Below are 12,516 nucleotides of genomic sequence, written 5' to 3' on the forward strand. Positions count from 1 at the left end.
TCAAAGCGCGTGAGAGCTTCACGTAGGGTAATTAGAGAGTCAGTCGCTGATAAGACTCGAGCTTACGTTGACGAGGCCAACTTTAGACTTGCCTGTCATCCAATACGATCTGTTGTAGAAAATCTCCGAGTCGTGAGTAAAGAGGTTTAAATCAAGCTTTGGTGGCCTCTCCGTGAGTGGACTCGGATTCTTTCTTGGAACCCAAGGGCGACTTTTCATCTACGTAGTCTACTGACCAGCCCTTCTCCTGGCTTTCCCTCAGTTATACATTGACAGCCTCGCTTCCCGTGAACAAAGAGTTCTTCTCTTGATCTCCCTCAAAGAACAGGGGCGAGGAAGTAATCCAAAATGTCGTAAGCCAGATCGAAATACCTCATCAGCTCAGGGTCGTTGTCTTCTTGGAAAGATGCTGTCCACTTTCCGTCATCCAACCCGTCCAGATACTCTCGTAAAAGGTCGTGGTTGCTGTCTCCCTTTATGATCGCCTGGAGAACCCGCTTGTCGATACACTGCTGGAGTAAGTCTCCATTGATGTGCCTCATCGACTTTGGCGTATCTTTCGCTTCCGCGTCGTATTCCTCGTTGTCCAGGGTGGACACTTCGTAACTGTACGGAAACAGCAGTCGGCTTCTCAGCGCTAGGTTCTCAACAAGACGCAAAAATCGCCATGTTTGAAGGTTGACTAGGCTGAAGTGCATCAATGATCCGTCAAGACAGATGCCCAACACCTCAGCACCATCTACTGTACTTGGTATACTGCCGTACCGCGGCATATGCTCCGTCGCCACCCACTCCGGCCGCACACGACCTCGCTGAAGTTTCCTGATGCTGGCGGGCAACGGCCCTTCCGCAACGAGCTCCAGCTCTCTCTTGGGCTGTTGCCAAGGGGTCCAGACCGCCGTGAAGGACCGGTCCATGCCCGTCAGCAGAGTCACTGGCCAGGCCATCTCTGAGTCTGCATCATCTCCGACATCGAAGAAGTGATTCGACTTCCGTGTCACTTGATCTGCGTGAACTTGTGTCATTTCTCCATGTGCATTCTCTGCCTTGTGGTCAATAACCACCAAAGAGTCGCTTAGAGTGAGCGCCGAGATCTTCCCATTCACCATCCGTAGTGAGATGGCAGGTGAGTTTAGCTCGTACGTCTTTTTGCGGACCAATCTCTTTTCGACGGAGTCAAGGACATCCCAGTGAAGGACTTTTCCAGTGCAATAGATGATGCTGTCGCCATCGCCAACAATGGAGTATATGGGCGCCTTCTCCTTTATCCTGTATTTGGTGGAGAACCGAATCCTCGATTTCCTATTGCCCTCAGGATCACGACTCTCTTCCTTCTTCGAAGACACAAGTAGGAGGCGTCCGCCTGCCGTCGTGACGATAAGGTAGTGAAATGTCATGCCGTCTTTGATGAAAAGCCAGTCGTAAACTGCGTGGATTTTGTCGTCTTGGCTTCCCAAGCCGCTGATGAATGTTGTTGCATTCCCGTGCTTGTCTTGCGGAAGGGAGATGTCTTCTCCGGTCTCGGGGTCCAAGAAAAGAACCGTTGGCTTCTTGTCGATCTGCACTGCAACTACTAAACACTGCAGAGTTTGAGAGTATAGCACCTTGGCAGGTGTTCCGGGCAGTGGTAGTGTCTTGGGCACCGGCCCAGGTTGCAAATACAGCTCTACGAACGACATGCGCTCTCCTGACAGAAGGACCAGTGGTGCGCGGTTGTTGCCGCCCAAATCGGCGGGAATGCATGCGGCAGAGATGATAGGCATCGATGGAGTTGCCGGGTGCTTTAAGTCGGTTGTCCATACCCGATGCTTCGTGGCAAAATGACCTGGCCGTCTGGCCTCAAAATCCCTGAGAAGCAGAAGGCTGTCATTGCAACAAACCAGTACCGAGCCAGGAAGTAGCGGCGTTGCTAGAGGCACAACTTCGAGTGCGACTGTCCCCAATCTCTCCTTGAAAGTCCGATATTGGAAGGGTTTCGCAGTGAGTTGGACTGTGATTAGATGCCCGCTTCGGGTACCCACGACTACGCTTGTTTGCTCCGCTGATTCCGCTACTGGCACGATGGTGGTGACCAACTCGATCGTTGGGGTAATATCCATTGCATCAATGTCTTCCGCATCATGAGCCTCTTCGTCTACGGCAACTTGTTAGATCAAGCGCTCCAAAGTCTTGCAGGATAGGACGTACCCATGGTAAGCCGTATCAACTCCGGCTCCTCTCCCGATACGTCTGTCGGGAAAACGGCCAAATAGGGGCTGTTTTGTCGCCAAAGCCCAGCCAGTACACATTCTCGTCCATCCAGGGAACAGAGAGCCAGACACGTAACTTCGCCATCGACAGGGTAAGTTTGTGTAAGGGATGTTTCCGTCCCGTTCGTGCGGAAAGTGTGTATTCGGAAGCGAGATTCTTCAAAGGTGGAAACGCAGATACAACTGTCTCTGACGGCTGCATGTTCACCTAACCTGCCCACGCCCTCAAAATCACCTAGCTCATATCTTGAACTATCAGAACGTTAGCAAAGCCGGAGTGGCACGTGGAGGCCGAAATTCCGGGGAACAAACCTATGGTGCTCGTTGATAGTGATGATGCGCTTCTCGGACACCTGAATAATCGTACTGTCTCGGCTTTGCTCCGCTGCCAGAGTTCGAGACTCTGTGTCAAACTGGGATGTCATTGGATCGGCCATCTCCGCGTGTGATAGATCAAATGATACTAGCAACACGTCAGAATTCCCGGGGCTTGCCATCAGCATCTGATACGGCCAAATTGCGTCTGTAGTTCTGAAAACCCAAACTTTTCTTGTCGGTAGCGGCTCGAAATAGGATATAATATTAGCAGGGAGTCCATAGCGAAGCTCTGTTATGCTGCCCTGCGGTCCGTTCCCGGACGCGCAAAGGATTTTGTCTGGGGCTGTTAAATGGTCCAACGTTCTGTCTCGCCATGGCACGATGGATTTTCCCTTAGAGCCGATCTCAGGATCCCACGATGTTAGAGCATCTGTAGTGACGAAATCAACCGAGCATGACCAGTTTGGGATACTCCCAAGCTCGACGAGAGGTTCTCGAGGTTTGAGCTGCGGAATTATGTTAGCAGCTACCCGGTAAACAACACAGCATTGTGACTTGCCTGAAAGACCATACCGGGGCCAGAATCACCTGCGACAATGGCCACGTCGGAGTAAGCATCATACATTGTGGTGAAGGCGGTCGAAATATTGCAGTTGCAGCTGCCGACATTCATGGCAGCGCCTAGGATATCCGTCGTATTGAACTCGAAGAAGACAATCACGCCGTCCTCTCGAGCTAAGTAGATCAGATCTTTTGTGTCGTAGTATCGCCGCCTCCTGACTGGTCTATCCCAAGCTGTCCAAAGAGGTACACCAGTACCGTGATGAAAAGGGCTCGCGGGATGGCTGATTGGATTGATTGTTTCAATATCAGGGGGTCCTTGCAGAGGGTCTTTGCATATACCAAGGGCGTGTTCGGAAACTGCAAAAAAGGAACTCCTCACTGTCAAAGGAATGATGAGAAGAGGGAGGCGATGCTCCGGTGCTATGCGATGGCCACGTTTTTCTTCAGCCAACACTTGGCCAAGGTCGTCCCCGCGCTCCCATTCATATATGACCATCTTCGACCTGTCGGCCTTTGCGATAATGAGAAGGAGAATGACGTGGTTTTCGTCCTCGGGACGAGGCCACAGGAATTCCATCTTGAGGATGGTACCTTGGACTGCTCTTGGGTGATGCGCCCTGACTGGTTTGAAGGGCTTATTGAGTGTGAACTGGTCGCCCATTGCCTCCATGGACTCTAGCTCGTAAACGACGAATTTGTTCTGGGCGTCCGCAACTGCGATATAGCGAGACCTGGGGTCGACAGCTACGTGAAAACCCAAGTGGCCTAGTCTCCTTGCTGGGTTGTGGAACGGCGATGTGACGAACTCCAGGATGCCTGTGGTAGCATCTCTTCTGATGAAGAGGAAAACAAACGAACCTGATTCGAGGATAAGGAGCAACAAGTGTGGCGGAAACTGTCCATGGGAACTACTAATGCCAGATGCAGAGCCAACGTCGGCCATTTGGGTGTCGTCGTCTTCGTCTTCGCTTTTTATGTGATCATGACCAGGGTCGTCTGGGACAACGCGGAAGTGCTCGTACTTGTTTCCAATAACAAGGGCATTTCGGATGCGACAGCCAAAGTCGTTCTTCCGCAGCACCTCCTGAAGCTGTCCGTCCTTGCGCAACTCATTGACGCTCACATAACGGTCCTATCTATGTAAGCTTCTTCACATAATGTTCTGGACAGAATGTGTGAGGGGGAAGGGCTGCGAGGCTTGAGATATCGGATATGCAAGCCTCCAGGAAGCTTGAGAAAGAGAATGAGTGACTCACCCCAACGAAGGCAACATCATTGTGGTGTGCAGACCTCAGACGAGCAGGTAAGACCCATCGAGCAATAGGGCTTTCGATGACAGTTCTCGTCAAGATACCACAGCTTGGCGGGGCGGGGAGTGAAGGAGCGACAGCGGAGGTGGTTGTGGTTGAGCCCCTCAGAACAGTTTGGAGGTCAATAGTCTCCGTCACCCAAGCACCGTTTCTGAAGACGTTTGTCTGGAAAGCCATTTCGACAGGTCTTGTTATGTCAACATGGTTGACAGTTGAGTGAGCTTCTGTAGTAATGGGTTGAAGAGAGGCCGAGAGAGGTGAAATTGAAGCAGAGGTATTTCGGGATTGCGGCGGGGGATATGGGAACCAGATTGCCGGGTCGCGTGATTCGAAATTCCAAACCGATCAGACTGTATGACGGACCTGAAGTTTTGTCTCCGATTCAGGGCCACTGGAATGGCAAGTAGCGGCCGTACGACGTAAATGCGACTGGGTGGGCGCTATCTGCTGAGGAACAATGTGAGGCAAGGAGACAGGTAGGCAACGGCGCCATGGAATGAATGGCTCCAGGTTGTGAGGGTTGGGCGGAGTAGAGGTTGGTTTTAGAGTCAGTCGTGCTGGGTGTAAGGCGAGGTACATTGGATGTTAGCTAGCTGGTGGGGCACCACGTTGCATGGAGCATTTGGAGCATTGGAGCACGAGCTTACCTGAGAGAAACCACCACCACCACCTCAGTGTCCCAAGTGAGGGCTTTCCAACGGAAGGCAGTCGTATGCAAGTAGCCAATAGTTGCAAGGCACCTCGCATTACCCTTTCCGTCAGTGCCTACCTTGTGAACGGTACATAAACACATTGGCAAGCAAGGTAAAGTAAGTGGAGGTACATCGTACTTGCTACGTAGGGACGTAGGTAGACACGGCAGGTACAGTAAGCCTAGGTGTGCAGTACGTGATGTGAGGCGGCAGGCACATCGGATCCAATATGTGTAGGCGTGAGCAACACACGGCGGTGGGACAGAGGTGGTTGGCTGCCATACCAAAAAGATCATACATGATACTAACTATCAATGATCAAAGACAGAAAGAGATGTCATCCCAGCTCTACTTCGTACACAATAAAGGTACTTTATTTCACATCCCTTGTCCAGTTCGATCTAGGGGGCGTAAAACTAAGAATGCCACTCCGAAGCAGCAAGAACCCCAGCAACCCGAGTTACCTGGTATGCAATCATCATCAATTACAGCGTATTACACCCATGCGAAGGCAGGACAAGTGTATCCCGCCTTCCCTTGTGGCGCTTGGAGGGATCCAAGAGAACCCGATCTGTTGGCGTTGTGGCGCGCTGGACCCTGATTCATCTTAAACCTTTCACAGTATCTCAAAGTGGGGTACCCTAGAATATCCCAAGAATGCGGCTTGTTGAATTCGCGGGAAATACCATTCTCGGCCGAGGTAGCTGGGCTGTGTCTTGGGTTGTGTCTCGACCACTGCGTATGATTTGCACCTCAGCCGGACTCTATCCACTGTGACGGGACTTCGGTCAATAGGGCGATGGAACGTCGGTGGTGAGCTGGCCGGCCATGTGCCTAAGCCGTTGCTGACTTGCTGAAGCATCGTGCATGGGCGAGGTATCCATCGTGTTCCTTGCCTAGGCGGGCAGCCAAGCCATAGGTAGAGAGTCCTGGCTAAGCGGGGACTTGTTCTCGGTAGGCTGATAGGTTGCCTCAATAGCCTTGTCGCCTGCGATAAAAGTTAACTGGCTCAAGGTGCTTGATCGCCTACAGTAAGTACCTAGTGAGATCATGGTGCGCGAGCAGCTCAACTTAGCAGGAATGCTAGGGACCGGATGACACTGACGGTTGCTGAAGAAATCGACTTCATCCGCCGTTGTTGTCCCATCTTGCCATCCTATATCCAGTGTCCAATAGAAGATGAGGTTGGTTCAATACTCATCAATCAAAGGCAGTCTAGGCCTCCATCTACATGGTTGTGCCAACGAGGTACCTTACCCTACGTGCCTACAGTTTGAGGGCACGTCCCGGCGCGAAAAGAAGAAAGCTGGAATGAACCGCGTCTTGCTGATTGGGTAGACGAATGGCCTTTCCTCAAGACGTTGCTGCCCTACCCAGCTGAAACCATTACTTGCCCCTGGGGTAGGAAGGCAATTGGATGTCTTCTTTCCATTAGTGTGGGTGTAAGTCCCACATACGGATAGCTACACCAACCACCATGAACTTCCATACCCTATACCAGTGTGAACAGTTGCATCGCTGGATTCCAAGATGCCCGGCCGGCCATTTCCGCTGCGGGTTCGGATGCCTCCACTGTCTTACCCGCCGTTTCCCTCGGGCACTGTTTATTAATGTTGACGTCTCCTCACGCAAGCAGGGCCTTGCTGAAGTCTCTTTTCCCCTGCCCTCATACACCAAATGTCCAAGTCAACACAGTAAGTCTGATATGATCTAAGGACAAGTCTTTTTCCTTGACTAACAGCCTAATAGAGCCCTCCTCACGAGTGCCGACTGGTACTAGATGAGAAATCAGTGCGGATCGGTTAAAACATGGACCAGGGCTCGTGTGCGGGTCTGGAATACTCCAGAAAAGCAGGGGGCAGAAAACGACCACCCAGGGGTTCTATTGCCATGGTTATTTATTCTACTCTGTATACTACGTAAGTTGTCTGTCGCGGGACGTACCGGGCAAGTCAAGATACCAAATGACCTGCTAGATGTGCCTTTCATATTGTACTAGGTAGTCACGTAGTCTCAGTATGAGAGCGAAGCTTGAGGCATGTCTGAATCTCCACTTCTTGGTTAGGTACGTTGCAAGGATGTTGAATCTGTCAAGAGAAACCGTCTCACTCATGGGCTATTATTGCCAGATCCTGTCAACAATGAATCTTAGACATTGCCCAACGCAATCCAGGTTGCGGCATATCCCAACTCGCCGACCTCTATCGGCTCTGAGCACGACTGCCTGGCTCGAATAGTCCCTCGCTTGGAAAGGATCATGTTCATGCATGGCAGAGCCAGTGTCTCTCTTCTCCTATAGACCAATCCTATAACCAAAGAAACACGTTGAGTCAACGGAGTTGCCGGTTCGGCCGCAGCGCAACCGACAAGACAACTAACTGACATCAATTGCATGTCGATTTCATTAAAGAACCGCCCTTACGTACTCAATTTACCGAGACCATTATGCATGTCTGGCTTGGGCTGTCTCGGCTAGGCACTGGCTGAGTCGAGTTGCAGGGTTCAGGAAGAGGACGCCTGGTCCGGTGGTTGGCAATGAACGCATCTTCAGAGACTAGGATTGCTCTAACGACCGTTACTTCCCTCCGTTGACGGCTTTCTCCAAGCGCATCAAGCGGGAGTGGCTTAGGGTATGTAATTGCGAGTAGCACCTTCATCCGAGCTATGCTCAGAGACCACCGGGGCAAGAAGAGCCCAACAATCCACCTCACACCTGACAAACTGAAATCCTCGCATCGGAAAAGCGGCCTTACGATCTCAGAAAAGTGACCTCCATACTAGGTAGATGGGCAGGCACTATGTCGACGAACCTGTCTCACGGATCGACGTGGGGTGGCGTAGTATGGTTGGCGAGTTGTGCAACCGCCATAAATGGTGACCTGCATGGTGCGCAGCCGATGCCGGGCGTGAAGTCATGTAAACACTCTCATGAATAGGTGAGCCGCTTTTCTGAGCCGAGCTTTACACATGATCACCCCCAAAAAATATCGGCCCGGATTCCTGCCTCTCTTTGGCAAAAACCTGAAGCTGGACAGCGTAATATGAAAGTGGTGTCTAAGAGCTTTAATAACATCCACGGCGCAGGTTCACCATATCTGGCCCGTGCGTCCCGTCCCGGCGATCAAGGCCATGGGGGCCGGGTGTCCCTGGGCAAGTTGCTCTGAACGTACGCTAAGCCTTGGCGTCAATGGTTCGAAACAGATCTAAAGATCCGCTGTGGAGGAAACTCCGCTATTACCTGGCTTGTCACATTTGTGGCAGCTCTTGGACCTACAGCTTCCCTGTTCCTACAACCAACGACTAGTCTTCGCCGGCAGGTTGAGTACGTGTGTAATGCATCCCACTTCAACCTCTGCTTCATGTTGTTGAAGCCGTGTCCGATAGCCACTTCACCACTCAGGATTTCATGGGCTTCCTCGGCTCAAACTAGCGTCCGCAACGTAAGGCGATAGCGACGCGCGCATAACCTCTCCTGAGCTCGCAACCACACGATGCGCACGATCCCGTGACGAGCACACCCCCTCGACTCCAGCGACGCCCTGTGACGCTACCTTGCTTGCTACGACACAGTGGTCATGGAAAAGAATTCGATCAACGAACAGAATGCTCTGGGCAGCTCTGACTCTGCGGCCCCCGTAGACCAGGAACAGCGCAAGACGGTCAATATCCTCGAGGCGTGCAAATGGCGGAACATAGAAGACCTCAAAGGCTTGGCCAGTACTAGAGGCGGGTTTCTTACCGACACCCTACGCCGTAAAGCCTGTCAGTAGAACGTGCCAACAACGGCGCTGTCGTTCTACGATGCTCCGAGGCTAACGGAACATTGTGTATGTAGGGCCTATACTCTTAGGTCTCCCAGACAGTGAGGATTTCCAGGATACAATCGCAGCTGGTATAGACGAGAAGGTCTCATGGAAAACCCTTCCAAGTCATAGAGACGAGGAACAAGTTGCGCTCGACGTTAACCGCGCCTTCATCTACTACCCGAATCGTGAGACCATTCCTTCGTGCGATCCCCTGAAGGAGGGTTGCGAACTCGCGCACAAGCAAGCTAACCAATCCCGCGTATAGATCAGAACGACACCGAACTCGAGAAGAACAAAAGCGAGCTATCCGATCTTATTGTCGAAGTCCTCCGTCGATACCCATACCTATGCTATTTCCAAGGCTACCATGACATTTGCCAAGTCTTCATGCTGGTCCTCGAGCCCCCATGGCGCGCCCGCCTGGTCTCGCGACTCTCAGTGCTCCGCATACGAGACTTCATGCTCACCAATCTCGAGCCGACCATTGCACAACTCAGGCTGATCCCCGATATTCTCAGCGCCGCCGACCCGAAGCTTAAGCGCCACCTCTCTGGCACGGAGCCCTTCTACGCTCTGGCGGGGACCCTGACCATGTACGCGCACGACATCCAGGCCTACGGCGACATCGCCCGCCTCTTTGATACTCTCCTCACCCGCGAACCCGTCTTCAGCATCTATATGTACGTCCAGATCGTCCTGAATCGCCGCGACGAGCTCTTCGACCAGGAGGAGGACGACCCTTCCATGCTCCACCTCATCCTCTCCAAGGTCCCGCAGAAGATGGATCTCGATGCGTTGATCACAAGCACGATTGCCCTCTACGAGCGATACCCACCCGAGTCGCTGCCGCAGTGGCGCAAGATATCCAAAGCCAGCTCCTTGAGGACGGCACGGTCCGTAGAGGAATGCTCAAAGCAGACAATGGACGAAGGATACACGTATTTCCAGAAACAGCTGGCTGAGCTCAAGGCCCTGGAGCGCCGGCAGAAGCTCATGAAGGTGATGTGGGCGTACAGAAAGGGGGCCGCTGCGGCCGGACTGGCCGTTGTCATCGGTCTAGTGGCCGTTTACCTGGGTAGACGAAACTCTAGTCCCATAGCTGCCATGGCATCTTTGTACAATAAGTGGACCAACGGAACGACCTGGACGCATAACTTTTAGTCAAGAGTGGAAGGCCATCTGAACAGCCCCCAAGAACAACTTGTCTCATCATGTACATTTAGATTCCCCCATGTAGAGTAAAAAAAAAGGCTATCATACAATGTGATTTGCCACTGACAGTCAAGAACCCCTAATGTTGCGCCAATGCCAAAATAATCCAACAAACTGCTGTATGCCTGGTGCTGCGCTCTTCAAGCGCCCTCCTGGAAAGCCGCTTTGAGGCCCTCGAAATGCTCCTGCTGCTCCGTGCCCAATTTTCCCCCAACGTCGCTGATGATGGTCGAAATCAACGAATAATTGTTATAAAGAAACCTTTCCCGCTTCCGCTTGTCGCTAAAAGTCTGACTGTACCGCGTCAAGAAGGCCTCTGCCTCTGACCGCAGACGACGCAAGCTGGTTACCACCGGTTCGTCGTCTCCTGCCTCTGTGCTGAGCGCCAGAACTCCCTGCAAGATCTGGCCGAATCTCTGGGTGACGAGATGCGGCGCTGCGGATAACTTGTTCTGATCAGCCGCTCTGGGTTTTGTGGGCAAAGTGTTCATCAGCTGCCGTAATGATTCACAGTGGTGATCCATGACGACTTGCAGCCTCGGCCATAGAAGCATTGTCGTCATGTTGATGTAGCTGTCAACAGCTGGCACCTTGCGCCGTTGTAGTTCGAAAGCGAGGTGCTGGTTGATGCGGATGCTTAGTAGCAGTCCCAGAGCGTCGTATGACTCAGCGGTGAGTGTCTTGGTGAGAGTTTTGCCCAACGCAAATGTCGGTTCGAAGATGTAGTTGAACTGCCGTGACACCGCTTGCAGAGATAACGGCGGAGAGAAGAAGGCGGCTAAGAATGTGTACTCCGCGGTGGCATTGTCTATAAGCGCCAGGTTAAAATTCCTGAAAGGCACCTCTAGGTAATGTGTTGTCTGGTCTTCCTCGGCCAGGTAAGAAGATATCGCGGCAGCGTTACCCGATTTCAGGAGATCAATACGTCGTCCCAAGTTGAAGGCATCGTGAGGAGGCCCAGCTGGTTTGGTGGCAGATAATACAGTGGCTCTCCGCGTGGGTTCGTCGTGCCCAAGAACATCGTTCTTGTCGAGAACGTGCAGCTTTAGCTTTTCCAACGCCCTTTGATATCGTCCGAACTGGTTTGCGTAGTACCATCGCATAGTATTCATATAAGCCTGACTGATCTCTTCTGCAAGCGTGGCATGATGCTTGTGCAAGAAGGTGTATAAGTCTTTGAACTTCAAGAAGTTTTGCTGTTGGATTATTTGGGCGTTGATGTGAGGGGATCGTAAGGCCTTGATCTGGGCGACAATGAAGTCCCGTATCCGCTCGACGGCTTTCATGGTCAGTTTCTCCAGCAGAGGGCCAAGGTCTGCCCAAGCCTTGCTCTCTCCCTGGTTCGAAATTGACTTTTTGTATGCTGTAGCTCGCTTGTCCACTTCCGCCAGCATCCTCACCCACGTCTCGTCGATTTGGCCCTCGGATATCTTCGACACCACATGTGGGGAGACGCTGAGCTCCTCAACAACTGGACCAAAAGCCTTTTCAACTGCTTTTCGATTGTCTAGCCTTACGTTCATCGCCGCCGAACGAGATTGCAGGCTTTCGATATCCGCGGAGACGGCCGCGAGGTCATTACGGAAGCTCGTCAGGTTGGTCTCCACTGAGCCTAGAACCCCATCGCAAGCTGCAATTGATCGATGCAAGTCCTCGAATTGGGATTTATTCGCTTCAACTAAACTCAAAGATTAGCGATCTGCGAACAGTTGGGCCAGCCAATAGGGAGCACATACACTCCTCTGCGGTTTGCCGCCGGTAGCTATCCGCGTAGTTTGTATCGATCTCATCGGAGCTTGCGAGCTCTCGTAAGCTCAGACCTTCGAAATGGAAGTCTAGTTCGAGATCGTCCTCGGTTATCGTGGCCGTTGTTGTCTCGGATATGGGTGCTGTATCAAGGATCTGGCCCAAGATCTCGATCGAATCCGGTCCATCGTAGGTAGTCTGGGACTGTTTCAAGCCGGAACCATTGACTCTGCGTGAAGCTAGGAAAGAGCTCGAGGAATCGTTGGAGACAAGGGAGAGTTGCGAGCCTCTTGGTGTGATGCCAGGTCGCTGCGAGGTTACGTAGGGGCTGCTGGAGGTTCGTCGCGGAAGAGGAGAGTATGGTCGACTGCCGGGCTGCGACGCTGAGGGAGACGAGTTCGACTGCGCTGCAAGTCGATCAAGCCACATGGTGGACTTGTGGTATGGAGAAGCTAAGAAGCGATGTGGTCGACAGGTCGGAGCACCATGTCATCGAGGGATCCTAAATCGCACGGGTGATGTTGTAGAATCGAGAGATCGGCGACTGGCTTCTTGGAAAGATGTACACCTGTGACTTTGGTTACCTTACCCCAGGAGACAGTAAGGTAGACAAGGCTGG

At 52.3% G+C, this 12,516-nt stretch overlaps 3 protein-coding genes across 3 annotated transcripts; 1 reads left to right on the forward strand and 2 right to left on the reverse strand.

Moving 5' to 3' along the window:
• Window positions 1–317: 317 nt before the first annotated feature.
• On the reverse strand, window positions 318–4,618 carry BDP55DRAFT_540680 (thermotolerance protein; the record flags this gene model as incomplete). The annotated part of the gene is made up of 5 exons (XM_060568144.1): window positions 318–2,134; window positions 2,188–2,501; window positions 2,562–3,073; window positions 3,112–4,263; window positions 4,388–4,618. The coding sequence occupies 5 exons, from the start codon at window positions 4,616–4,618 to the stop codon at window positions 318–320; spliced, it is 4,026 nt and encodes a 1,341-aa protein (XP_060435429.1).
• Window positions 4,619–8,708: 4,090 nt separating this feature from the next.
• Window positions 8,709–10,100, forward strand: BDP55DRAFT_540475 (GTPase-activating protein gyp10; the record flags this gene model as incomplete). Its single annotated transcript, XM_060568126.1, has 3 exons — window positions 8,709–8,895; window positions 8,969–9,124; window positions 9,205–10,100. The coding sequence occupies 3 exons, from the start codon at window positions 8,709–8,711 to the stop codon at window positions 10,098–10,100; spliced, it is 1,239 nt and encodes a 412-aa protein (XP_060435430.1).
• Window positions 10,101–10,291: 191 nt separating this feature from the next.
• On the reverse strand, window positions 10,292–12,326 carry BDP55DRAFT_689749 (Vps52/Sac2 family protein; the record flags this gene model as incomplete). Its single annotated transcript, XM_060576774.1, has 2 exons — window positions 10,292–11,829; window positions 11,888–12,326. 2 exons carry the CDS (start codon window positions 12,324–12,326, stop codon window positions 10,292–10,294), a joined length of 1,977 nt encoding a protein of 658 aa, XP_060435431.1.
• Window positions 12,327–12,516: the final 190 nt, after the last annotated feature.

This window comes from Colletotrichum godetiae (assembly GCF_030913485.1).
Source record: "Colletotrichum godetiae strain CBS 193.32 chromosome Unknown BDP55scaffold_3, whole genome shotgun sequence".
Lineage (NCBI taxonomy): Eukaryota > Fungi > Ascomycota > Sordariomycetes > Glomerellales > Glomerellaceae > Colletotrichum > Colletotrichum godetiae.